We start from the raw sequence: 26,780 nt of genomic DNA, 5'->3' as shown, positions 1-26,780 counted from the left end.
AGTGTATACCTCATTTTTAAGATAGGTAAAGTAGATATGTTTTTGGTACAATAGCATCATGGCCATATTACCTATCATAATTATGTTCAATTATATATTATATCCCTGAAAGAGCTTCAATTAAAAAGAAATTGATTTAATACTCTAGTCTTATTGCTAACAGTAAGTATGTTCTTCATATTCAACATGCATCTTGTTTCTAGCAGATAGGGGGAAAACCCGCGCAGAGGTCTACCTCTAGGTAACGTTGATATTTCAACATATCCGTATGATGTCAGGTCATGGCTCAGGTTTCCGAGATGATATTCATCTGCTGTTGCAAAGGCTGTGCACTGCATCAGATCCTGTGCCAAAGGAACAAAGTTTAGTTTTAGAAAATTATCATGTGATATATTTAGAGGATATGTATTTGGCTCAGTTAGCAGCACTATGATTTACTGGAGTGTTCTATGACCCCAATATCAAACCATTACTTTAAGCAAGACACACCATGGATCCATACTAGGATTCTGCCAGTAGGTAGGTGGCTACAATGTTGTGCACAACAAAATCACTGTGCTTCAACAAAGCTTAAGTGCTATTTGATTGAATATGAGAATTAAGATAAAAAACATACGATTATCAGTGCCTTACACACTCCTAAGATATTACAAAATGTCTTCTTAATCCTTCTCCTGCACCTTGGAACAAATTAAAATGAAGCATTCTGGAAAAATATGTAGTCTGGATATATACTAAAAGCCTCATAATATGGCTTCAGTAGAATGCATCAGCAAAACCCACTAAATTTAGTGGAACTTATGTCCTAGTAAAGAGGCATATGATCTCCTGTTCCTGTACCTACAAATCAAAAATACATGGTAAATGGTGGCTATTAAGGTTTTATTCTCTATGTTAACTCTTTTCCCTCAAATGGCAATATTCAAAGTACTCAGTTTTTAAAGTTATGCCCTCCATACAATTCAAATAATTGTGGAACTGGCCATCCATTAAAGATTTTAGAACTGACTCTCTGCACTGAGACCTTAGATTAGGAAGGAGAGTGAGAAATTAACCTTTATCCTTACAAAAATCACATTTCAGCTTGAAAATTTCTGCATCCAGCAGGTGGAGCTACACATCAGAGTAAAGGAGAAATTCCAACTGCAAATATTTTTATATAGTCTGTCTGAGTCAATGTGATCTCTGGCACAAGATTTAGCCATGCGGCAGCTTTCATATGAAGATACCCTAGTCTTTCAGCATTTCTGACACTTTGCCCTGTTTTTGAGCTGGAAAAAAAGCCACAGAACAGAAAATGCAGTTGGCAATGAACATTTGTTTAACTGTCGGTATATTCAGAAACAGATTTGCTTTTCGATGAAGTGTGAAACTTAGAACATATTTCACAAAACCCAGAACATACAAAACCACTCATTTGTTGCAGTGTAACTTGATCAGTTATATTGGGAGAGATTGCAATTTAGGGGATTGCAATACTGTTACACAGAGATATTTAGAAATGTTACCCTCTGTGATAATTATGAAAACATTCATAAAGTTATCATAAAGTTATGTAGAATTACATCATGCACATAAATAATTACAAACTTTTGTACAGAAACACACATATAACTCAATCAATACTTATCCCAGCATTAGGAGAAATAACACATTTAATCACAGGAAACTCCTTTAACCTTAAATAGGTAGAACATGCCCAAACTTTCAATCTCAAAATCTACTTTCCCTGACTGTACAGTACAGAAGTTTTGACTCAACCTAATTCATGATCTCTTGTTGAAGCAAGTGGTCCAAACTACATAGAAATTCATTGAGTAGCACAGGCAGTGCCCTTCCAATTTAACTCCACAACCCATGATCAGCACTTTCATATGTTGTGAAATTTGGTATCAGAAATCGGACCACTGGCTACAACATGATATCCAACCACTGGTTGCTTATGGCTTGTTGTTAACCTCTGGGTTGTGTGGTCTCCAAACAATCCAGCAGGGACTAGGGTTGCATATCATGTACAAAGGGCTCACCTCACCTCATTTATCCTTACAATAAAGGACAGAGTATTTATGAGAAATTTAAAAATCCTCATACATGCTACCAATTACTGTTATGGGTGATGTAGGTTTTATATTCACATTAAAAGCCTTTTAAAGCAAGATTTGCTTTAAACCTTCTGTACCAAAATTAGTTAACAGATCATGGACTGTTCATACATGACAATTTTTTTTTAACCCACAGAGGAGACTGTGGATGTGCAGCCACAATTCTGAATATGTAACCCCTCTTGGAGACTGTCATGTCGCACAGACACAGTGAGCATGAGTAAACAATCCTTGGATAATCCATGAAGAGTCACAGTATATTATCTGAACCTGGTCAGTGACTTGCTCAAGGCACTTAGTGAGTTTCATACCTGCAAATTACTTGACCCCAAGTCACCACTGTTGTAAGTTTCCTTTCCCCTCTACTATATGTTAAATATTTTGTCTGTAAATTATGGTCTGATGGTTATACACAAAATTTGTTGGAGCCTCCAAACAATTATTTGCTTTAATGATGGTTTACCATTCCACTCTATTTGTGTTGTCTGTGATTAATATGCACAAGTATTCTCAAGAATACAATAGTACAAATAATACTTCAAAGAATATGGACGCTCTAAACTGTTTTTCTGTAGACTTTTGGAATCAGATATTCTGTATATTAGCAGTTAAAACTGTATCACCCAATAGCTTAAAACATCCAAACATCCTATGAAGACTATGTTTCATATTCGACTTTCCCTGGAAAATCACTAGCCCATGGGACCTTTACTTATCTGGGAAATGTGGTATCCATTACATAAGGGCCCCATCCAATGTAACCCTCTGAAGCCAGAACTGGGGACCTAAAGCTGAGGACAAGAGGAGGATAGAGCTACCTAGTCCCTCTATGCGTCTTCCTCCCCGTGAAAGACATGCCATTTGTGCCTGCTCACAAGGAGGTGAGGTTGAGGCAAGACAGGATTACTTGTAGCATGGCAAAGCCAAATTCCACCCTGCAAAACACCCTTCCCCTGGTTTCAAAGTCACAAGTGCAGCATCTGTGAAGAATGTTCTAGTTGCAAGGTGGAGCAAGGGTGCTCAGTGGCGAGTCCTAGCTCCAGCCTCAGAAAGTATTTCTAAGGTTGGAGCTGGGATCTGACCTATCCAATGGCCGAGAGAGCAACTAGTAGCCAGAGGAGTCTGACCTAAGAGTGCAATCCTATGTAGTCACCAATAACCTCCTGTACTCAGGTTACAGGCATGCTATGAGGTGCAGGACCAGCACAGAGGCAATGACTGCCTTCTACATCCCCCCATATGCAGAAACACTTGGATGTTTCCCCTTATGAGGAACAGCTAAGGCACCTCCTGGAGATGGCAGAAACTGGCTGTACCTGAACTCCACCCCCCCCACCCCGCTCCTACACAACACCATCCCAGTGCCTCTCTCAAGCAGAGTCCTCCATCTATGGGGCCTGAGCCAGTGTAGAAAAAACAGTTTTGGCTGAGAGTGAAACCCTCCATAGGCAGTGTCCTCACTGTAAACTCAGGTGGCTTATTTGAGGTCACAGCAAGGATCGTGCTTTTCTTATGGCAACAGCATCTACTAGCCAAGTACTATGCCCTAAATATGTTCATTTTTTTCACCATATCATCTCATTCCGTTTTGTTGACTTTAATTATGCATTTTAAATATCTTTTCCTGCTCTAATGCTCATCTATCATTACATAGTTCTCAACCTATCCCTACCAAACCTCTTCATATTAACAAATGATTTCTCCTAAGAGGACCCTTCTACAAGGCCCCAACCCAGAAAATAAATAAATAAAAGTAGTGTGCTATGAAACACAGGGGTCTCCATAAAAGGAAACAAAAGCCCATCTCCATCTATAAATGCCTTTCCCAATGCCATGACCACAAACGGAGTCAGGGAACTGGATCAGGGTTCATGCTTTTATGGGCCGGCCCTCCTAATATTGTGGTACAACTGAGTTTTCTTCAATCCTTATAGTATGTGTTATTACATACATGACTGCTTATTGCATGTTTCAGACTTAAGATTTCACACTTTACCTCAGTTTCAGAAGGTAGTGGTAGATTAGCTCTAGAAGGCTGCTTGGTCCTAGATGCTTTCGGTGGCCTTTTCCCTGAGACCAGACCTTGGGTTGGCACAATTTTACTAGTGGATAAAACTGAAAAATGCCTGTTTGGTATAACAGTAAGTCTTATACGTTTGGAATTGCCCTTGTAGCATGCATTTTTAAGAACACAAAATTGTTCCCTGGATGGAGGACAAATACTCATAATCAAAGGATGCACAGTCTTTCCTACAGTAGTAACATTAGCTTGGAGTCTGCGCCAATCTATGGCTTCTGCTTTTGCCTCTGGAATGCACAGATTGATACATCTATTTGCTAATACTGAGTTGCTTGGCGACCCTTGAAAACTGCTGCTTGATGTCACGTGCCCATATTTACAGAAGTGTTGACACTGGCTTATTTTGTGTGTAGATCTAGCCAGGAATCTCAGTAGTTTAGCTGCCATCTTTTCACTGTGACCTGAATGAGAGAGTTACAGAATATTAGCTTTCTCAAAATGAATATTATCATTTTACAGAAAGATCTACACTGCAGCTAGTACTGCAAGTCAGTCACATTTGAGTATTTTGTAGGCTCAGCTTCAAAGGAAACAAGCAGGGAGACAGGAACAATAAATTTATTTTATTCACACCAGCAATTATAATGGTCAAACATAGGGTTTGATACATAAATACGCAGAATATTTTCCCCCAAACACTTTCAAGTCTTGTAAATTTCTAGCAAAGAAAAGTGCCTTTCTTCATAGTGTCAATTCAAACAAGCAAAGGTCAGTATTCCAGAATGTTCTCAGTGGAGGACCTACTATTCATTTAAGGACTACTGTAAATAAATGTCTTCTGAAGTGGATGTGTTCTCTTTTTCCTTCAGTGAGTGACACCAGACTTTATGTATCATACTGGATAACTAAAAATAAATGCTAATTTATGTTCCATTTCCTTCCCCCACCCACCTATTGATAAAACTAAACACCACATTGAAATTATTCTAATATACAGTGGTACGTTGGATCATGAATGCCTCAGTTCACAACCAAATTGAGTCGCAAACAGAAATTTCAGAAAAATTTTGCCTCAGGTCATGAACTCCGCATTGGATGACGATCACAGTCATGCTGGTGGGGGGAGATGGCCGCAATCGTGCTCGGGGGGGGGGTGATTGCTGTTGTGCTCAGGGGGGGAGATGGCCGTGATCTATGCTGTTCTTTGTCACTTTGTTTCAATTGTTTGTGATTTAAAAAATGGTTACAGAACTGATTAGCCTTATTTACATTGAACCTTATGGGGAAATTTGACTTGGGTTGCAACCAATTTGGGTCGCGACCACAGTCGTGGAACGGATTAAGTTTGTGAGCCAAGGTACCACTGTACTATACATGGAAAAGGCAACTTTACTTTTCCCATTGTAATTCCTATTCTCTCCTTTTAATACCAAAAAACCACACAACTTGCTGTAGTCTGTTGTGAGCTAAGACACAAATATTATGGAAGCCATGAAACACACTGGGTGATTTTTAGCCACAAACCCTCAGCCCAGCCTACCTCACAGGGTTGGTATTGTTATGAGGATAACATGGAGCTATGGAAGCCACCTTGGATTTCTCCCAAGAGCAAAAAAGGTGGGATATAAATACAAATGTAGAAGAATGTTGTTTGTACACTGTTTAACAAACAATATTATTTGTATATTGTCCTTGGAGTGTCTGCGAAAGAACAGTATACAAGACCTTTAAATAAAATAATAAAATTAAATATAATAGTAAGAAGTCAATGCCAGTTCAGCAACACTCACTAGTAAACTAAACAAGCCAAAGCCCACATACCATGCATTGGATCATTTTGGTTATTATGCTACTTTGGTCTGAGTGTACTGTTTAGATCTGAGATTCAGATTATGCTTTGAAACATAATCAGGACTCCGGCAGTAAAATTATGGGGGTAACAGGGAGGTCCTGAAGCAGTGAGACCTTTCATGGCCCACCAGTGAAAGTTTGGGATTGCAGTGAGCTGTGCCTAAAATTGCACACAAATGCAAACACCCTTGCTTTTAGAGGAAATTAAATTCTAGGTAGATAATTTTCTTCCCAGCCCAGCTCATGAGGTCTGGTACTGTAACTTTACAGAGATTCTCTATGGTAGATGGCAGAACTACTGCTCTTTTTACCTAGCTTCAGGCTGCAAAAACATGGGTGTGAGTACAGATCTATGCACTTTGAAAAACAGATGGTTAAACCAGGGTGGGATAGACTGAATTGAGATGGGGAACCCTAATACAAATACTTTTCAGAAACTCTGCTTTAAGAGAAAATCATTATATTTGATCACCACTCACACCATTTCCTTTCCCTCCCCAGCAACTGCTGGATTTCTCAACATATACAGTTTTTCCTTCACAGAAGAGTTTGCTCCAACACGCTGGCTTCTGCCTCCATTAATCTTATAGATTTTTGTTTAGGTATAGACAAAAAGGCAGCAGAGGCAACCATTATTCAGTGATCTACTTATTTTACTAGATCCCTACTTTTATTCCTCCAAAATGCATGGTGGAACAAAATACTGTTTTTTATTCTAAAGGAGATAAACCCCATTGCTGTGGATTTATTGTGCCATTTCATTCAATGTATTATTTTTGCTTGATGATGATGATTATTAATTTATTTATTTTTCAATTTATATCCTGCCTTTTTCCTACAAAGGGCTCAAGGCAGCTTACATCATTCTCCTCCTCCATCTTATCCCCACAACAACAACCCTGTGAGGTAGGTTGGGCTGAGAGTCTGTGACTGGCCCAAAGACACCAGTTGGCTCCATGGCTGTGCAGGGACTAGAACCCAGATCGTCTGAATCCCAGTCCCGTGCTCTTAACCACTACACCACACTGGCTCTCCAGTGTGTTTTAGGATGTTTCTTATTCTGTTGTTGTGTATTTTAAAGTTATGAACCTCCCAGACAGCCTCTGTGCCTGATGGATGGTGCATAAATGTAAAAACAAACAAAAAACAAGGCAGAACAATCAAACTTCCCAGGGAGAAAAGGACTTTTAGTAACCCTGGGGCACCCATACAACTCACCCCCCTGCACTTCTAATACATTGGACGTCTGGAAAGAATGACAGCTGGAAGATAACTTTACTTGCATATCATAAAGCACAGAAGTTGGGTTAAAATTCATTGAATTATATGGAAAAAGGGTTCCGTGTCTCTTGGATGAGGTTGTACTCCACATGGAGAGTCAAGTTTGTACTCCTGTATTCAACCCTGAACTTGAATCCCAAGATTTTAGCAGTGACTGGAAGCAGGATGTAAATCACTAGTAATCAGTAAGACTAGAGGTTTAAATCATGATTTTCTACATAATTCGCACACATGCCTGCCTTACTCATAGAGAAAATTCTTTAAAATATACCCAAACTGCTACCATTGGGGCCTGCTACCATTATCGCTTTTCTTTTCCAGGGAAAGAATCATATGATAAACCTCAGTCTATACCTGAAATGTCCCAAAGACTGTGGAGCATTCTGCTAAATGTTTCACTTTCATTTTTACTGCTTGCCTCTCCCTCTTCCTGCTTAGCTTCTTGAGCAGATCTATTCCACTCCCAACATTCTTCTTCTAGTCATTGGATTTTTTTGACACTTGGCACTTAAGAGGTAAGTGGTTGATTCTGTGTGCACAGATTTGTAAAGGAGCAATGGAATTTAGGTCTTTTGCTCCACTCTGTATGTTTATTTTATAACATTTTGGCTGTGAAGAAGAAACATGTGGTCTCTATAGACGAAAATTCACTTTTGAGAACTATAAAGCAAGCATCAGTGCTAACATCTTCTACATAGAAACCTTGAAAGGAAGCTTCTTCATAGTTGCTCCCTGGCCCTGGAATTCCTAGCCAGTTGGATGACTGTGTCTCTCCCAACCATATCTCTATCTTGCCTGGATTGAGCTTAATTTACTTTCTTCTAGTCAAGCTTTTCCTAACCTGGTGCCCTCCAGATATTTTAACTTAAGACTCCTATCAGCTCCAGTCGGCATAGCCAATTGATAGGAATTCTGGGAGCAGTACTGCAAAACAACAGATCAGAGCTGGCTGATCTAGTTCATTATTGAGTTCAGAGTTTTGTTCAGAGAGACCACCACAACACCTGAATGTGATACAGAGGGAAAAAGGTTGGATGCCATCAGCTTATTGACACTGTATCTTTACGAATTCTTAAGCAACCTCATCCAATAATTTCATGTAGATGTTACCCCCCACAAAAAAAGCTTCAAAGCTGAATTCTGAGGAATTAGAATTCAGTAGAATGACCAATAGTGAAGAATGAAGAATAACAGTGCCATAACATCATTTTTCTGGAACTTAACTTATATGAAGGATCAGGGACACTACAAAACAGTAATTTCAACTCCAACCCACAATCACTGTTTTACAATTAACAACAAAAACCAATTGCGTCTACAGCCAAGTCTGTTCAAAACCCTCTCAAGCATCAGTGCACCAATGGTGCATGAAACAGGGTCCAAAATGAAATCCACACCCCTGCCCATTTTAGCCCAATCATGGCCCCCGCCAGTCGCCTAAAACTAGACGCTTAGGGTCGGAAGGAACTGGTCAGCCTCCTCTCACAGGTGATCACCCCAGTCCTTCAGGGAGCGGGGATACCACCCCCTCTCGCTCCATCTGAGGCCTGCCCGGGCCTCAAATGAAATCCACTCCCCACGAGGCTTAGGTCCACGCGCCAGAGCCCTTCATCATGCTGGCTCCGACTCGGCCCGGCAGGGAAGCCCAGCTCACCTCTGCGGGAAGGCAGTACGCGGCGCCGGGCAGCCTCGCGGCCCCCTTCCACGAAGGGCCCGCGGCGCGGATCCTGCGCCCCTTCCCGCGGCCTCAGCCGGCTCCCTCCAGGAACCTGCGCGCGGAGGTTCCCGCCGCCTCCCGCCCCCTTCCCGGTGACCTCGCCTGGACTTCCGTCTCTGGGTTGTCTGCCCCGCCTCTTCCCACCTACGACAGAGGCTGATTCGCTCGGCCCACGCCCTTTTTGGCGCTGTGCGGGAGTCAACCAATGAGCGTGGGCCAGGCTGGGGAAACAGCGCATCTCCGGCACGGTGTCGCGTGCCGGAATGTTACCACGATGAGTAAAATGGCGATGCAAACGACACCGCTGCCGGCTTCGCTTGCGGGCAAGTTTAAGGGGTGCGTCTCGTCTGCCGTTGCCATCGCTGTGCTGTCGTGGCATCTTGGCATGGGGGGAGGGAAGGGGGCTTGTCATCGGCCCGAAGTGGGGGCCTCGAATCGTAGAATACCGCGAGGCTGCGTCAGGCGTTGTACGCGCGTTCCCTTCTCTGCCTGCTTGGGATAAAGGACCCGGTGCTAGTATGAGGAAGGGGTTTTCTTGCGCGGCCACCTCTCTTAATCTCTGGCTCTCGCTTTATTCTGATTCGTGGCCGCTCCGGGGTCACGTTCGCATTAAGGCAAACTTCCAAAGTGGTGGGTCTTTTCCTTTCTCGCACGACATTCTGTGCAGGCTTTTGTGCACGTCTGCATGCATTTCCTAAGAGCTAAAGCCCCTCTGAAGTCAGCGGGCGCAGTTTCTAAACATACGTTATTAACACTGCGCTGCTAATGGGAAGAAGTGAAAGGCGGAAGGTGCCCGGTAGTATAAGGACATCTTCCGGGGTGCGCCATTTGTAGCGGACTTTAGAAGCCTACCGCCCTGACTCTGAGCAGAGTTACAGGTGTGTAAGCCTATTCAAATGCAGCCTGCATTTTTCCAGCACATATACTGTTCCTGGATAGCTTTGTTTCCAGCCTGAAAATGTGAAGAATGAACTCCTACACTGCCATTGTGTTGCATGCCCTGCCAGTTTCTGGCTCCCACTGTAAATCTCGATTTCCCCAGTCCAAGAGTGATTCTCCTGTGGAACACCAGCTCACCTGTTGTATCATGTTATGTTCTCCATTGGAGTCACCCTTGCAAGTTTCTTACCATGGTGGTAGCTTGAGATATGTAGTCCCAAATTACACCTTTATTGGTGGCGGGGGGTGTTACATGCCCCCCCAACATATTCAGCAAGTTACAGTTGTAAGCTGCTGTGATACCACGAAACGTTGATGAGTAATTGTTTGGAAAAAAATTGTTTGTAGTAGATGTTCATATGCCACCATCTGTAAGATGAATGGAAAAACAGTTTTACTAAGAAACCCATCTAGAGCTTTAGGAACAGGAAGGATTCTGTGCAGCTAGTAACAGGAGATGAGGGGGGAAAGGCAAGGGTTTCTGAATCTTTGACTGTTGGTGCTCAGAAATGAGGGTTTAAGATATAGAAGAAGAAAATTCAAAGACATTTGGAAAAGGAAGTGGCTGAGAACAAGCGAGATGAATAAAAAGGAAGCAGAAGTCTGAAGTAAAACTAAAAACTAAAAAATGATCCACTTCATATACAAAGGCAGCAAATTGTGGGTTTAACCCATGCTTTGTCAGTTAGAATGGCACTTTGAATATGTAACCTGAGTTCTTAGATTGTTACACATTTATTGAATAATTTTTATTGATTGATTGATTGATTGATTGATTTATATCCTGCCTTTTTCCTACAAAGGGCTCAAGGCAGCTTACATCATTCTCCTCCTCCATCTTATCCCCACAACAACAGCCCTGTGAGGTAGGTTGGGCTGAGAGTCTGTGACTGGCCCAAAGACACTCAGCTGGCTTCATGGCTGAGCGAAGACTAGAACCCAGAACGTCTTGAGTCCCAGTCCCATGCTCTTAACCACTACACCACACTGGCTCTCTTACTAGTTAATTTAACCACTAAAACATGCTAAACATATCAGTATTAATGTTTGCACTACTTAGTAGGCCAAATATATATTGGATATTTGTATTATTTTTACTAACATTTTATGCTATTTCTTTCCTGTGGTTCTTTGCACAGAAAAGTAGCCTTTAGCACAATGACTTGGTTCCAACTAAATGACTACTTAGTTTGGCTATTACAATGGTTCCTGAAGTTCGCATGTTCCCATCTTATCTTTTATACTATGATTCCTTCCTTACTTGAAGACCACCATGTCTTGCTCTAATATACTGCCTGTGGGTTAACCATGGTTTTCCTCCAAATCAGAAGTCATAGCTTGAGCTGGTTTCTAATTCTGGGGTTGGGGGCAAACTATAGTTTATTTCGCTTAACATGTAATAAACAATGGCTTGCCAGAAATCAGGAAATCAAGGAATTTATTTGAGCATACAAAGGGAACAGAGAGTATAAGTCCTGAACCTGTTTGTGACAGCCAGATAATCTTGATTAATTATTTGCTAAATGAATGATTTAGCTGTTATGTGTGAATGGGCTGGGATATGTTTGGTCAGGGCAGCACTGAATCAGTCATAAGAGATAGTTATAGATTTAACATGCTTGTACTTAGATTAATTTTAAGCAGGCATTTTAAAAGCGGGGAGAGCTTAAACATTTAAGTAGACTTTTGGAGGCAATGTGGCCTCTAGACATTGGCAAGAGGCAATGGCCTAGTTTGGCTTCCCAGCTTTGAGGTGAAGGACAGTGTGCCAGCCTCAGAGCTGGGAACCACTCCCCCCCGCCCCGCACTCCCTTACAGCCAGTAGAGACTGCAAGAGCTGCCCTTTGAGGTCAGGAAAGGACCTTGAGAAAGGTAGAAGGCGGGGGAAGGAGTGGAGACATGACTGGAGCAGCGAGAATATCTGACTTCTTCCTCTCGGAAGCACCCCAGTTAGGCAGGTGAAAAATTCTAGTGCTAATGTAAAATGGGAGGAGGGGGGGCCAAAGACCATCTCTGCTGCTCCATCCTGCTGCACTGGAAGTCTGTAAGCCTCCAAAGCCAACTGCTTACAGCCATCCTGACAGGATTGCACCCAAAATGAGTTTTCTCACCTCTGGAGGTTAACAGCAGGACTGCCTAACAGTGCAAGTGTGCTGTGGATGCAGTAAACCAGCATGCATATATTTTCACGATAAACTGCAACAATAAGAAAACAAAACTTGACCCAGAATGTAACTCATGAAATAACATTTCTTGCTTTTCTCTGGTTAGGAAGTAATACACAAAGTAGCTTTAGTAAGCAAATTTGTTGACTGATAGGACCAAATTCTTCTAGCTTTTATGGATGAAGCACCAATAAGATAATCAGTTTCCATTGGGAATTTGAGTGCACATGAAATGAATTGTGGGGTGTAGAAGGGGCTATGTTTATACGTAGTAATAAACCTAATTTATCATGATGGGAATGAGTCCAGCTGTTCTACCTGGGCTTACACAATCATCCCTTTGCTCCATCACAGCCACCAAGACAAAATCAGAAGCTTTCTCATGATTTCAGCTATATATAATTAGTATTACAACCAAATCCTCAACTGTTGTGAATCCTAACTGGTTTGTTTGAAAGAAGTCAGCTTTATAATCTCTGGTTTGAAGTTGGCTTGTTTCAAATAAACCAAAATTATGATTAGCCACTGCTTGTTGACACATCAGATGGCAAGCCAATCTGCAGTTTGTTTTTAGAACCTTTTGCATCCATTTTAAAAATCTCCCTTGCAACTATAGTAGGAAACAAACAAGCCTAGGCTAGGCTTGTTCTGCTGTAAATAATGTTTATAAATAAAACAAACAAAATAATGTTTATGATATCCAACTACAGCGATTTATTCTTTGAATGAAGATTGCTTTTTTCTAGATTTTAGTCGCCTGATGACAGTTTTGATGAAGTGGTTATTTATAACCCTAAAATAATGTTTTTTTCTTTGTAGATCTTTTGCATATAATACAATTAAAGACAGGATGCCTCTTATCCTGACCAAAGTTATTGATACTCTACATCGTCATAAAAATGAATTCTTTGAAGAATATGGAGAAGTAAGAAATTATTATCTTTGACCCTTTCTCTTTTACCACTGTTCTTTCAATGTTTCTAGGATTGCCAATAAACCTCTATAATTATTTCTGCATGCTTAGAGATAACTTTTTCTATTTTCTTAACTATGTACAAGCATCCCTGTCAGACTGAAAAATATTCATCGTTAACATCTTGCCTCCAAATTAGCCTGCCAGATGTGATGGAGGCAGTAGCTGCTAGCTAGCTTTTAGGGCATGATATCACTGTATATGGCAGTCCATTCCTATGCATGCCTACTTAGAATGAAGTACCATCAAGTTCAGTAAGACTTAATCTCTGGTAGGTGTCTATAAAATTGCAGCCTAGTGTGTACTGAATAACCCAGTAATGTTTGTAATTTCCTTTTAAGCCATCTAATCTGATGGTCATAGACAGTATAAATGAATGCTTTCTTCTGCTTGCTCTTATGCTGCAGCCCATCAAGTTCACTGGATAAGGTCTGAGTTTTTGTATCACAAGAGGATGAGATACCTTTCTCTTCTCTATTTTTTCATTTCAATGTGTACTTAGATAAACCTCAATAATACCAGTTTTTTTTTTAATTAAAAACAATTTGAAATGCTTTAGTCTCTTTTCCTAAGGAAGATAAGTAAATTCTCTTGATTGTTTTGGTTGGCCTATCTTGACCCCTTTCCTGTTGTACAATATTCGTTTGAGGAGGCGAGGGGGTCACCCAAATATTTCAAATGCATAGCTCTGGCAGCACAATAGATTTATATGAGGGCATTTTGATACTGGCAGGTTTATTTTTTCTGTCCATTCCCTAATAATATCTTCATACTTAAATGCATCAGTGTTTTCATTGCTCTGTCTGGCCGAACCCCAAGATTTCTTTCCTGGTAAGTCACTGCCAGTTTTGGCAGCATGAGCAAATATGTGAAATATAGGATTTTTGTCCCCATGCACTTTGCTTTTTATTCATGTGTAATGTATTTTGTTTGGCATTTTTTGCCCAGTCACTACTTTGAAACTCTTCATTCTGTAGTTACATTTTATTTTGATTATAGCTCAGTTACATGTTTCAGTATCAGTACAATTCCTTGCTCCACCTTTGCAAGCTGTTTTGTCCTTTTGTCAATATATTTTATGTTGTAAAGTTTAACGTTTTGTGACACTTTATTCTTTTTGGCGCCAGGCCAAATCCTTTTTATTTTCCTGGTATTTTAAGGTTTAGCCTGAGATTTTAAGTGGGTTTTCATTGTATAGAATGGATGCTGTGCTCCACTTTGTTTTATTGTAAGACTGTCCTGAGACCATTTGGTAGCTGACGGTATAGAAAAGTTTTAAATAAATAAATAAATAAAACACTTTGCCCTAATTTTTGTCATTCTATTTCCTTCTTCTTTCCTCTTTTACTAAAAGACTGTGAGGTGTTGATTCTGACCCTTGTGTGTTACAGCTGAGGATCGCAAAGAAAGTATTTCATTTTTTCCTCTGGATTTTGACCAACTATCACCATTATCATGTTAAAGAATGCTTAAACTATGACTTAGGAAATTCAAATACTGTATGAAAGCCAAGTACTGGAAACAAAAAAAAAAAAAAAAAAAACATTCTGGAAACAGAATATTTTAATATTTGAAAAATTTTAGCAGAGGAAGATTTAAAATACAGGGGAAAGACCAAGAAAGTGTTATTAGGATAGTGAAAAGCTTGGCAAAAAGCTTTTCCCCAACTTATGTATAGCCTGTGTGAAGGGACTGTTGCAACTGGGAGCCAGATGTTTCTCTGCAACATTAAGCCATGCTAAAGTCTATTGTTGTTTGTACCTGACTGGTATTTGGTTTCCATAAGTTGAAGAAGCCAGTAAGTATAGAAAAACATCTGGCAACAACCAACAAAAGCTGTTTGGAGCATCAGCCCAAATGGAACAGGAATCTTGTAGAACTTGCTAAATCTTACTGATTGTGGTAGGCTTCTGTAGGAGACAAAGAAAAGGAACGCCCTTACTCTTTCTGTTCTGTGTAGCATAAAAGCTCAGGGCTGCTGCTAGTTTCAACCCTGACTGCACTGCTTCTGTGTAATTGTGAATATGCAGGACAGACTTCTGGAGACTGGAAAATGTGTCCTTTTTCCTTCCATGCCTCTGAAATTTTCTCATACAATGTAGGGAGGAGGGTGTTTTTAACCTCGTGGTACACATCTACTCAATGCTAATACCAAGTCTTTAGGAGCACAAGCATCTCCCTTTATTTTTTCCCCTGATTAATATCTCAACTTTCTACAGTTTCTACAGCCTCTTAGTATGGGCCATTGACTATTATTACTGAATGCTCTTTTTATTTCAACTTACCTTGACAGTCTTTCTCATCTTTACAGAAACCATTGTTTGCCATTTGTTCTCATCTACAGAAACCATTACAGGTTTTACACTCACCCTTCCAGGAGACTTAGCATAAACCAGAGTGGTCCAACCCATGGCACCTGCTTGGAGCCCCCCTGTACCACCTGCAGTCCACATCTCAGTGATAGCATACTCATGATTGCAGCTGCCTTGTGAGAGCTTGCCCCAGCGTGCTCCATGCTGCTCCAGTACAAAGGCACTTTGAGGCTAAGCATCTTTGCGCTCATCAGCAGACGCAGGCAGGGCATGCTGGGGAGAGTTCATCCACTCAAGTACAAGAGACTCAGTGCAGCAATTCCAAGAAGAAGGGATGGACCAGAGGGGTCCCATGGGAGAGTTTCTGGGCAGGAGAAAGAGGAAAGAAAGGGATGGGCCACCCCAGAGGAGTGGTCATTGTGCTTGGGCTCTGGTTGCAGAAGGAGCTGCCTGTGATCTTGGCAGAGAAAAACCAACTCTGAGACCTCATATAGGTTTTCTCTGTCATTTAATGGTTAATTAAGTATATTGTGTACATTAAATAAATACATTGCAGACACTTTTTTAGAATATGGAAATGTAATTCATTGTTCAGTCCCCAGGTTCTGTGATGAAGTCCCCATGTGGCCCTCTAGGTACAAAATGTTGGACTGCCTTGGTATAAACTATCAAGGGCTTGAGCATGTCATTTCCATCTTTACATGTTGCCTTCTAGTTTTCTTTTATTGTTTGTGTGGGATTCAGTGGAGTTTCAAACTCTCAGACTTGATTTTTAATCTCACACAATCTATCCAATTTCTCTTTTCACTTTCTGCCTTTGTAGGTTTGCATTTCATTCACATTCTGTTGGCTCCTAGCTTCTTGTCAGGCAGTGTCTGGGAAATTTCAAGAAGTTTTTTTTTAAGCACAAAATTACATTTGTGTATGTAAGGCTTCTCCCAGACATGTAGAAACCACTACCTTATATTTGGGTGATCCTAACTTGCTTTCAAACTGATAAGTGTTCACCTGCTTGAGATCAATATCAGAAGGGACTGGTGGGATACCCACTCTTTGATAGCAAGCCAGCCATACCCCTTTCCTTCCATTCATCCAGTATTTTGCATTGACTGGGGATGCTTAGTCTTCACTGGCCGGTTGGAGGAGGTCCCCCTTTGTTTATACACTTGCAAATGTTGTATTTTTCCTAGTCATGCTAATAAGTTTCTCTCACTCTCATTCTTTTCCATTTGGCTAATCCTGTCAGTGTTCAGCAGCTGGGTTGCTATTAGATATAGTGATGATGAAGATACAAATTCATTCAGAGGAAGAATAGGGGAATATAGCTGGTGCTAGTAAATCTTCTCAGTGCCTTAGGAGTACAGAAGCCACATAATGTTAAATGCTATTAAGTTTTTAAATTAGAAATCTTAAATTTGCCCTCTCATCTAAGACAGATCCAAATTGAGATGGATTTTTTCTTCTTTTTTTCTTTTTTTGTGATGGCATGACCTCTAGAGCTTTGAGAATACTACTTCTTTATTCAGGGTTGAATCCAATGTTGGTCTAACCTGACTCTTATTCATTTCATTAAGTCTAAACTAAGTAGAACTAGCTTTGGATACAACCCATTCTTTTTAATGCTACCACTGTCTTATTTATACATTGCTATCCAAATTCAGAGAGCCTTCAGGCTATTGGGCAGGAGAAAAATGTATTTAATAAAAATATTTCAAGTTAATACAAACAGTAGTATGGTGAAAGAAATAACCCAAGTTAATTTCCCACACATAAAGTTTCTTGCCCAATGAGTAAGGATTATTGGATATTACACAAGGAGAGGGTTGTCTCAGATTGACCAAGGGTCCTATCCAGTGTGGCTGCCCGTAACTCTCCACGCTAAAAGGTGTATGGCATCTGAATATGCACAGCAGCAAGAATGGCCTTCATGCTTCACCTTGCAAAAGACACAGGTGGCTGATTTGGACCCCGATGGCTTTTGCCCCACTTGTGAGGAGGAGGGGACGAGGCACTACCGGGTTGATGCAAGGTTCCAATGCCAGCTCCACAGTCTCATTTGTGGTGTCAGAGCTACATTTCTGAAGTCAGATCTGGAACGCAAACCTATCTTATGGCCCTCTACTCAGTATCTAGTGGCCACAGGATTGTATCCTAAGACTTATAAAGCACAAAATGCCCCACATATATCCTATATATGTTTTTGATTTGCAAGGTTGTTTCTTGTACTCTGAAACTTCAGTGCACAAGAAACTTTTTCAATATCCACTGCATACTCAAGTAACAATTTATCTGGTTATTCAGCTTATTTCTGATACTGTTTGTTATGTGCTTTTAATGGGAACTCTTGGCATGTGACTCTAACCTTGTAGGTGTTGTGCTTAAAGTATTCTATGTATCAAATATGATTTTCTGGAAAACAAAAGTTTATCAGTAAACATACATTTGGATTGAAAGCATTTATTTTCCACTTTATTTTAGAAAGGTATTGAAGCAGAGAAGAAAGCTATAGCTTATCTCTCCAAATTACGGAATGAGCTGCAGACAGACAAACCATTGATTGCAATGAATGATAATCTCCCCGATATCACTCTGTGGAACCAGTACCTTGAATATCATCAAAATTTATCAAATCAACCACCAAGTTGGTTTCAATCTCCTTGGTTATATACAGAGTGTTATATGTATCGTAGAATCCATGAAGCAATTGTTCTACAGTAAGTACATGTAGCGTCAGCTGTTTTGTATAGTTACCATTTATTGGGGAATTGGGAAAGTAAGTCTAGGCTCGAAGTAAAACATTGCATGAAAAATGTTGACTACTTTAAATTTAGAATCCCATAAATTTATGGGATTTTAGAATTTCTAATTTAAGAATTTGGAATCCTAAAGCTAGTTTCCAAATGAAAACAGTTGAAAAATTGAAAGATAGTTGAAAGATATTTTAAAAGCACTTACTATTATGTGATGGTGCTATTGCACTTTTTGTCCTGCTTGTGAGGTTCTTATAGCCGGCTGGTTGGCTTCTGTAAAAGCTGGAATAGGTGGACTCATGACCGGATTCAGGATTACTATTAAGTTCTTGTTGCTTACATAATTTATAAACCACCTTTATAGTCTATACATTAAGTACATTCAGAGAAACATACTTTAACTTAATAAGCCTATTTATTTATTTAAAAACTTACTGCACAGGCAGCCACTTTGGTCATCCATTTCTGTCAGCCAGCAAACAAGCCAAGCAAATTTTCCATTAATTATACTTTTTAAGGTTTTTTCAAACAGATGATGATATGTTAACAACTCCAAAGTAAGCAAGGATCTTAAAACCAATATGAAATCATGGTTGATTATCATTGCATATTCCACAGCTTTTAATCATAGGTTTTTTCATATAATGCTAAATTATGGTTTTGCACAATGAAGATAAGCCTGAATGCAGCATCATACTTGCATACTTTGTCTTACTCCCCATTTCACATGGTCATGGGAAAGACTTTGCCAGAAATTGATTTCACCTTTAAGGAATCCTGGTTTGGTGTTAGGTTTAAATCCCAGCTCAAAACAAACTCTGGCTAATTTAATAAAGTAGCTTCATAAACCATGGTTTGAACCTGATGTATTATTAAACTGACCCATAATCCAGGTTAAACATAATGCTAAGTCAAGTTCCCTTAAAAGTAAAATTAAAGGTCAAAGGTCAACTTTCCAGGATGTGGATGAGTCCCACATTTTATTCAAGTTTGCCTTCATAGCATGCGCAAACAGGGTTATAGATAAAAACAAAGAACTATAGTTAACAAATGGTTCTCTGGCTTCTGCACTGAAGTGACGAGGTTCTGAGCACAGCCAAAAGGCTCATCCTGACCTCAACTCATCATGCTGAGATATCATTGTTCAAACATAGCCAGTACCAAAGCTTATCCAGAGTTCAGGGATAAAGACTGTGTGTGGAATCATATCAGATTACAGTGGTGCCTTGTAGTTCAAATGACTCTAACTTCAAATTATCCAAAGTTCAGACATTAGATAATCAAGATAAAATCACACCACAGTTTGAACCATGCTTCTGTGTCTGAACTGTGAGCAAAAAGAATGCGGTCCCAGTGAAAACGTTATTGGTTGTGCACCCAAGTTAAAAAAATATATTACAGTAAAAGACATATTGCCATTAATTCCCCTCAGAAAAAAAATATATATATAGAAAATTTCTATGCCGCCCCATTCGCCAAAGCCTCGGGACAGCTCACAACATAAATCAATTAACAATATAAAATAAGTCGCCCTGGCCAAAGAATAAAATAAATAAATACTATTAACAGTTAAAATGACGTTTGAATAAAAAGGTCTTTGCCTGGCACCGAAAAACAAATAACGACGGCGCCAGGCAGACCTCTCTGGGGAGCGCATTCCATAGATTGGGCGCCACCGCAGAGAAAGCCCTCCTCCGAGTACTCACCCTCCTAATTTCCTTCATGGAGGGTTCCCAGAGAAGGGCCTCTCCCGCTCAGGGGGCGGGCGGGCATATATGGATGTAAGCGCTCCTTCAGGTAACCAGGACCCAAGCCGTTTAGGGCTTTATAGGTCATAACCAACACCTTGAATTGGGCCCGGACTTCAATGGGAAGCCAGTGAAGCTGATGGAGGACTGGAGTCATGTGAACATAACGCCCAGTCCCTGTCAGCAGCCTGACAGCTCTATTTTGAACCAATTGAAGTATCCGGACCGTCTTCAAGGGTAGCCCCACATAGAGCACGTTACAGAAGTCAAGGCGGGAAGTCCACCAACACGTGTGTCACTGTCGCCAGGCAGTCATTCTCCAGGTAGGGGCGCAGCTGATGGATCAGCCGAAGCTGAAAGAACGCGCTCCTCGCCACCGCTGTCACCTGAGCCTCCAGTGAAAGCTCTGGGTCGAGGAGCACTCCCAAGCTGCGGACCTTGTCCCTAAGAGAGAGTGCAACCCCATTCAGGACTAGGTTCAGTTCACCCTCACCAAAGCCCGATCTGCCAACCAACAGGACCTCCGTCTTGTCTGGATTGAGCTTCGGTTTATTGGCCCTCAATACTCCCCCTCACTTCAAACATACTTACCCCATCATTCTTGCCACTTTCAGAAGCAGTTCTGGAAGTCCTCTTTCGTGCGTTTCTTTAGTTGCACTGATAACACAACTAAAGACACTCCTGAAACAAGTTCGAAGTACAAGGAACCACTGTACATTGAAATCATAAAGGGGAAAATGGTTAGAATTATTTCCTTTTGTTCCTGGATATAGATAATATTATATTATGCTGTGTATTCTCTAGCCCTGCCAACTGCAAAACATTGTTTGAAGAAGAGGTTAAAAATAGACAATATGACATGGGATAAGCTATCCTATGGTGTAGGGGCAGGTTGTTCAACATGCAGGTGTCTTCCAGCATCTAATGATGTCCACAACTAATGTAATAATGTGTTCCCCATTCACTCTTCTGTTTAGTCCACCTATCGGTGACTTCGATGTATTTAAAGAAGAAAAGGTTCATGCTTTCTTTAACTCTCAGCAAGCTATTATTGTTTTAAGTACTTACCTGCAAGAGCTATTGAAGAATATAAAGGACCTAGATGACAAATGTCTGAAGGAAGAATTTTTTAAGCTGATTCAGGTAAAATTAGCAATCCTTACTGCTTAAATATGTAATGTGTTATACATATTCTTGAATTATAAAAGCTGTTTAAGTTTCTATTTCACAAAAATGACCTAATGTCAACCATTAGGAGTATCATGTTTCCAATAAATGTTCAGAGACTGTCCTTGTTATCTAAATATTTTTAGACAAGTTGGGATTCTGTAAGCCTTCCAGCTCACCTTACACTGTTCCCTGCAATCACATCCATTTTGTTTGAAGCAGTGCTCAAAATCCACACAATATGCTGGTTATGTACCTTACCTACCAAAATACTGATAATCAGGATTCCAGTCCTTTTACACAAATTGTTGGATGTTAGTCTAAATGTGTTTGGTATATCCTAGAGCAAGGGATTTCCCACCTCATAAAATGTAATGTGTATTTTCTTCTTCCTCTCCAGGTTTCACTGTGGGGCAATAAGTGTGACTTGTCAATTTCAGGAGGAGCAGATAATTCTCAGAAAGCTGACCCCTTACAAGCACTGCAAGAGCTAAAATCTTTTGTCTTGGTGGATCATACAGAAAAACTCTGGTCACTGCTTATAAATAAAAAGAAGATGGATAGAGAGGCAGCAACTAGACTTGACATAGTCCTGGATAATGCTGGTTTTGAACTTGCTGCTGACCTTGTATTGGCTGACTTTTTGTTATCCTCAAAATTGGTTACCGAAATTCACTTCCATGGAAAAAGTATTCCTTGGTATGTGTCAGATACTACAAAGCGTGACATAAATTGGACGATTACACAAATGCAGTCAGCTAATAACAAGTGGATGTCTAGATGCGGTGTCTCCTGGGAGAGTTATATGAAAAACGGTACTTGGGTTTATCATGATCATTTGTTCTGGACTTTGCCACATGAATTTTCTTGCATGGCTCAGGTTACTCCTGATTTGTATGCTGAATTACAGAAATCAGATTTAATTATTTTTAAAGGTGATCTAAATTATAGAAAGTTATTAGGTGACCGTAAATGGGAATTTACGGTGCCATTCCATCAAGCCTTGAACAATTTTCACCCTGCACCTCTCTGCAGCTTAAGAACGCTAAAATGTGATATTCAGGTTGGGTTGAAACCTGGGCAAGGTGAGCAGCTTACCAATACTGAACCTGAATGGATGATCACTGGGAAATATGGAATAATTCAGTTTGATGCTGCTGCATGATTGACTTGCCAGGTATGATGCAATGAGGCGCTATGCAAATCTGTTATTGATGGTCTAGGGTCAAAGAACACTGGCTTTCAATATGCATGTTCTCTTCCATGAATCTTGCTGCTATTCTTAAAGTAGTGTGCAGTTGTGATATACTTTACAAACTTTTCTGGTATTCCTAGAATATCAAAAACACAAGATTAAGCAAAAAGATTAAAGATTAAACTTTCCTTTCTTGATTATTTTAATTTGTAAATAATGAAGGCTGGGCCAAGGGCCCAGTAAAAGCTGCTTCAATACTAATGAACATGACCTCCATGCTGTTTGAACATAAATCTCAAGACAAAGTATTGCACTCATGGATAACACTTTTGCATTTCTGTCAGAAAAGTCTTAATTTAAAGCTGTTTGAGCTTAAGTCATCTTTGAATGAAATTACGTTAAATAAATTCATTCAAGTTGTATATGTGAAAAGACTTCTGAATAATTTATCCTGTATGGAAGCTCTATGTTTGTGACAGTGTAATTTAAAGACAGAGCACCCTTCTCTTTCCAGCCATGCTAGACGCACAAGTCTGCATCACCACAACCAGAAACAGAAGGCTTTGCCTTGACAAGCCGCCTGACAAAGTGGTGGAAGCACATCTCCTCCTCTGCCCATACTCAGGAATGTTAAGGTCTGGTAGGAAGTGTTCTAATGAATGACAAGTAGGAAAAGGGGAGGTGTTTTAGCAGTGGGTGGGGAGACAGCAGAAAGGATAGCACAAAAAGAATGCTGAATATATTGTTACTCATTGGGACTCTGATCAGGCAGTCAACCACCTATCTTTCATTTTCCTATTCTTTCATGTGCCAAAAAAACTTCAAGGCCCTTTCTCCAGCAGCTGGACATTTGTAAGAAGACATTTCTGCTGGGGTGCTTCTCTTCTGTCTGACCCATCTGTGGACCAATCTCCCCCATTTCCAATGCTGCTCCTGCCTCCCGTGGTTCTTTCTCCTGGCTTGTGCCATCCAGGCCAGCCTCCACTTTGGGGAAAATGCCAAAGAGATGATTATCAGGTGGATTGAGCAGCCCCTTATGTCCAAAGAGAGGCACCCCCACTGCCAGGAGATGATAAATGTGGAATGAGACTTCTTTCTGTTTCTTGTGTGACATTCTCAGATGGCTGCCCATACTTGCAAGGCTGTGCTTCACCATTTGGTCAAGATCAGTGATTCTGCAATGAGCCAGCTGTTGCTTCTCCGGAGAGAAGTGTCTGGGTGGAAAAGCCAGAGGATGGGTGTCTGTTGAGGCGCAATGCCCAAGCCTTCCATTTCAGTCTGTTTTCCTGGGAAAAGTTGATCATATTATTTCCCAGATACCAACCCCAACACCTTTACCTGCCCCCCTTTGGGTCTGTGTGCAGTATGTATCCCAACTATATCCCTCCAGGTCCAACTGTAGGGTGAACATCGGTAGGTGTTGGCAGAATATATAGCTGGAGAACTCATGCTTGAAGCGGAGTGACATGCTTGCTGAGGAGCCAAGAAAGGGCTGGCCACCTGGATTATTCCCCTTGGAGGCCTGAGGTGAAAACATATTTTGGTTGGCAGAACATCAGGTGGCCTGGAGATCGTGACAGATGGAATGCTGCATACTGAAGCAGTGCTTTGATGTACTTGCTCACACAAGATAAGAATCTACCTGTTGCATGTAGGAGATGATGACTCCCTGGATGGAGAATGGCAGCCCTTCAAGGGACAAAAACAAGGTAGAGGTTGGGACAGAGCAATTGCGCTTTCAGCAATGTAATCTGATGTCACATCCCGGCAATCTAGTAGCGTACATGCCAAAGAATTGTATGGTTTGGGGCCTCCTCAGATCTTGTGTAGCCTCTTTGAACTTCTCGAGAGCATGAAATTTATCCTTCCACTGCCAAGGCAATTAGAGGATCCCTGTTTTCCAAGTTGCTCAGAAAATCATGGGGAGGAATTGGTATTCCTTGTGGATTTCAAATGTTTCAAATGTCTCTGAACTAGCCCATCGATTGATAAATATGCTCAGTTCTGCTTTAGCTCAAAAGTGGGAATGCACCTTCTGGCAGGATGGTGCTTCCTCGATCTAGCAGATGCAGCTGCAGCATGTAAGTATTGCTGCAGGGCTGCTTCTTAGGTAGCAGTGCTTTGGGAGAAATGAGTTGGTGGGGGATCAGGATCTGCTCCTGTATCCACTGTGTGTGACAGAGAGGAATTCTAAGGAAAGGACAAAGCTGCATGTGGCTTTCAAGCAACAACAATTCTCAAAATTTACCAGGGAATGTGCAGAGGATGGATTTTGGGAAACTGGAAACTGTGCCACAAATAGAGCTGATGAGGTGACAGGGAGGCGGAGTGGAGTTGCTAGGAGAGTACAGTTGCCCTCCCACGGTACAGTGTAGACTAAATATTACTGGAGGAGTGTAAACAAGGAAGGGTGAGGCTAGGGCTGGTATTTCAAGGAAAACACTCCTTTTGAATGTGCCATGTTCACCCATCTGAACTACATAGGAAACAGTCTTATTAAAGATGGAGCAATACGCTGCGTAAAAATGAATTGCAAGAAAGGAAGGGTAGTGAAATTTTAGGAAATCACAGTGGAAAATTAGCAATAGCAAGAAAAAGTGCAACTCCCAAGGTCAGTCTGGTGGGCATTGCTGCACGATTCTCTGCACCTAGAAAACAAGTGGAAAGAGGACAAAAAAGAGTTGGATGGAAAGGGAAATGCTGCAAACCCTGTAGGGGCAAAGTGAGCAATGACGTGTGCGTTCCTTGAAACATGGGTCATAGAGATTAGGTGAATGAACAGCCCCCCTTTGTCTTTCGATTGAACTCTATGGTATTTCAGTACCATGAATGATAAAGCTACTATTCCAGGTCCAGGCATCATAAGAAACCATTGTGATAAGTAAAAACCATATAACAGACTGTGCAGGTCTGCATTTACAACACCACCATGGTAAATTTCCACAGTGGGTTGCCATGGAGTGCTAAGCAGCTATAAGGAACCCAGCAGACGATCAAGCTTATGGTGGTTCCTTCCTTCCCTCCCAGCCCTTTTCAGGGGACAATGGATGGAGGGTGGACGCTTGTCACTTTGACAGCCATGATCATTGGCTACTTTTGGTTCACCATGGTTGTTCAGCAGACTTTTTTATATAAACGGGTCTTATTCCCTAAAAGAGGGTGAAAAGAGGATGAAAGCTGATCAGGCACACTTGTCTCTTGCTCCAGAGGAAACCTGGATCCATTCTCAGGTTTAGGGCAACCAGCTGGGTGCTGTTGCAGAAAGGAAAAGCGACAATCAGCTGATTTCCCCACTGCTGTCTGAGAGGAAGCCTTGGGTTCAAGTGGGGGATGAGGAGAGTAGTCAGCTGGGAGGTGTTGTCTTCCATTTTCCATCCTGCTGATTCTCTTCCCTTCCCCTCGCAAGAAGTTTCCTCCTCTTAGGCATGAGTGTGGAGCAATTTTCTCCTACCCCAAAGAGTATATCTGGGGTAGGAGGAGCTGAAATGCTACTGACAGCTGTGTCAGACTGGGCAGTTGTTGGTCACACTCTCCCTAACAGCTCCCTTGTTCTGGGCTTTACCATGCTATGCTGTGTTGTCCAAGTTTGAATGACCAAAAAATCATAATTGGGAGAAACCCTAGAACAAATGGTTGGGTATTATTGTGGTTGACAATCACTACTGGGTTTGGACAACACAGCAAGAAATTGTGTGTGGTTTTCTTTTTTAAAAAATTGTTGTTTACTTTTTGCATTGTGCAAATCCAGTCAGTGTTGTTTCTATTGTGGTTTTTGAGGACAGAACAAACCAGTCATTGTTAACTTTTCTCAGAGGGGAGTTGCTCTTGCTCCTTAAATATTTTGGTCATCTTTTAGTGCACCTTTTCCAGTTGCACAATCTTCTTTTTGCAATCACACCATAGAAAACATCCAAATGAATTCTTAGATCATCTTGTTCCTACTTTGCTCATTCTTCCTTATCCAGTATGGAATGGTTTAACTTTTTCATCTTGGAGGAGTCAAATGTCTTTGCATCAAAGAAAAGGGCACATCATTTAAATCAACTGTAAGCTGGAAGGATGAAGGGACCTGTTTCCTTTCAGAGCGTAGGAATCTGTGAGATAGAAGCTAAAAGTAGCTGCTGAAAAAGGAATAATGTTTTCCCCAACACATATGTAAAGGTCAGCAATAAAAAGAAAAACTGGAGGAGACAGCAAAATATGATGGGATTAAACTAACCAAGTCGCATCAGCTGAATAAAATGAAGCTGCAAAAATTTCTGCTTACCTCTGTGACTTCTCTGTCTGGTTCTATAGCACATGGGAACTTCAGAGCAGTCATTTTGAAAGGAATCTCTGAAAATAAGTGAGATTCATCTACAGGCTGGTGGTTGTTCCCAGTCCTCCAGTTGACATTCTGAGAAATTTTCAAAGACATACCATGAACTACTTCAGACAAATAGCAGGTGATGTACTATACCTGTTTGAACTATGCTACTTTGCATTGCAAGTGGAGTGTTAAATACTTCTCTATGCCAACAAATCTTCCTGTGTATAAAACTACAATGTCTAGATGTCGGC

At 40.9% G+C, this 26,780-nt stretch overlaps 2 protein-coding genes across 10 annotated transcripts in view; one reads left to right on the top strand and one right to left on the bottom strand.

Annotated features, from left to right (window-relative positions):
- RMND1 (required for meiotic nuclear division 1 homolog) overlaps positions 1 to 9,038 on the bottom strand; it is a 36,528-nt gene extending 27,490 nt beyond the window's left edge. For all 4 annotated transcript variants that reach the window (XM_044422712.1, XM_044422725.1, XM_044422711.1 and 1 more), the window contains exons 1-3: positions 8,909 to 9,038; positions 4,099 to 4,583; positions 236 to 344 (exon numbers count right to left, since the gene is read on the bottom strand). In XM_044422712.1, coding sequence (XP_044278647.1) covers positions 236 to 344; positions 4,099 to 4,569 — 580 coding nt within the window. In that variant the 5' untranslated portion in view covers positions 4,570 to 4,583; positions 8,909 to 9,038. The remainder of the gene's footprint in view (positions 1 to 235; positions 345 to 4,098; positions 4,584 to 8,908) is intronic.
- Positions 1 to 22,652, top strand: part of ARMT1 (acidic residue methyltransferase 1) — a 57,182-nt gene extending 34,530 nt beyond the window's left edge. For 2 of the 6 annotated variants that reach the window (XM_044422777.1, XM_044422768.1), the window contains 6 exons: positions 2,239 to 2,446; positions 7,576 to 7,769; positions 12,895 to 13,000; positions 17,839 to 18,074; positions 20,836 to 21,001; positions 21,426 to 22,652. In XM_044422777.1, the coding sequence (XP_044278712.1) occupies positions 12,926 to 13,000; positions 17,839 to 18,074; positions 20,836 to 21,001; positions 21,426 to 22,190 (1,242 nt within the window). In that variant the 5' untranslated portion in view covers positions 2,239 to 2,446; positions 7,576 to 7,769; positions 12,895 to 12,925 and the 3' untranslated portion in view covers positions 22,191 to 22,652. Of the gene's footprint in view, positions 1 to 2,238; positions 2,447 to 7,575; positions 7,770 to 9,171; positions 9,308 to 10,713; positions 10,777 to 12,894; positions 13,001 to 17,838; positions 18,075 to 20,835; positions 21,002 to 21,425 lie in introns of those variants that run through there. The other 4 variants (XM_044422740.1, XM_044422758.1, XM_044422786.1 and 1 more) reach the window with 4 other exon arrangements.
- Positions 22,653 to 26,780: the final 4,128 nt, after the last annotated feature.

The sequence above is a fragment of the Varanus komodoensis genome, unplaced genomic scaffold (genome assembly GCF_004798865.1).
Source record: "Varanus komodoensis strain SLA01 unplaced genomic scaffold, ASM479886v1 scaffold1, whole genome shotgun sequence".
Lineage (NCBI taxonomy): Eukaryota > Metazoa > Chordata > Lepidosauria > Squamata > Varanidae > Varanus > Varanus komodoensis.
This window is presented reverse-complemented; position numbering and strand designations above follow the sequence as displayed.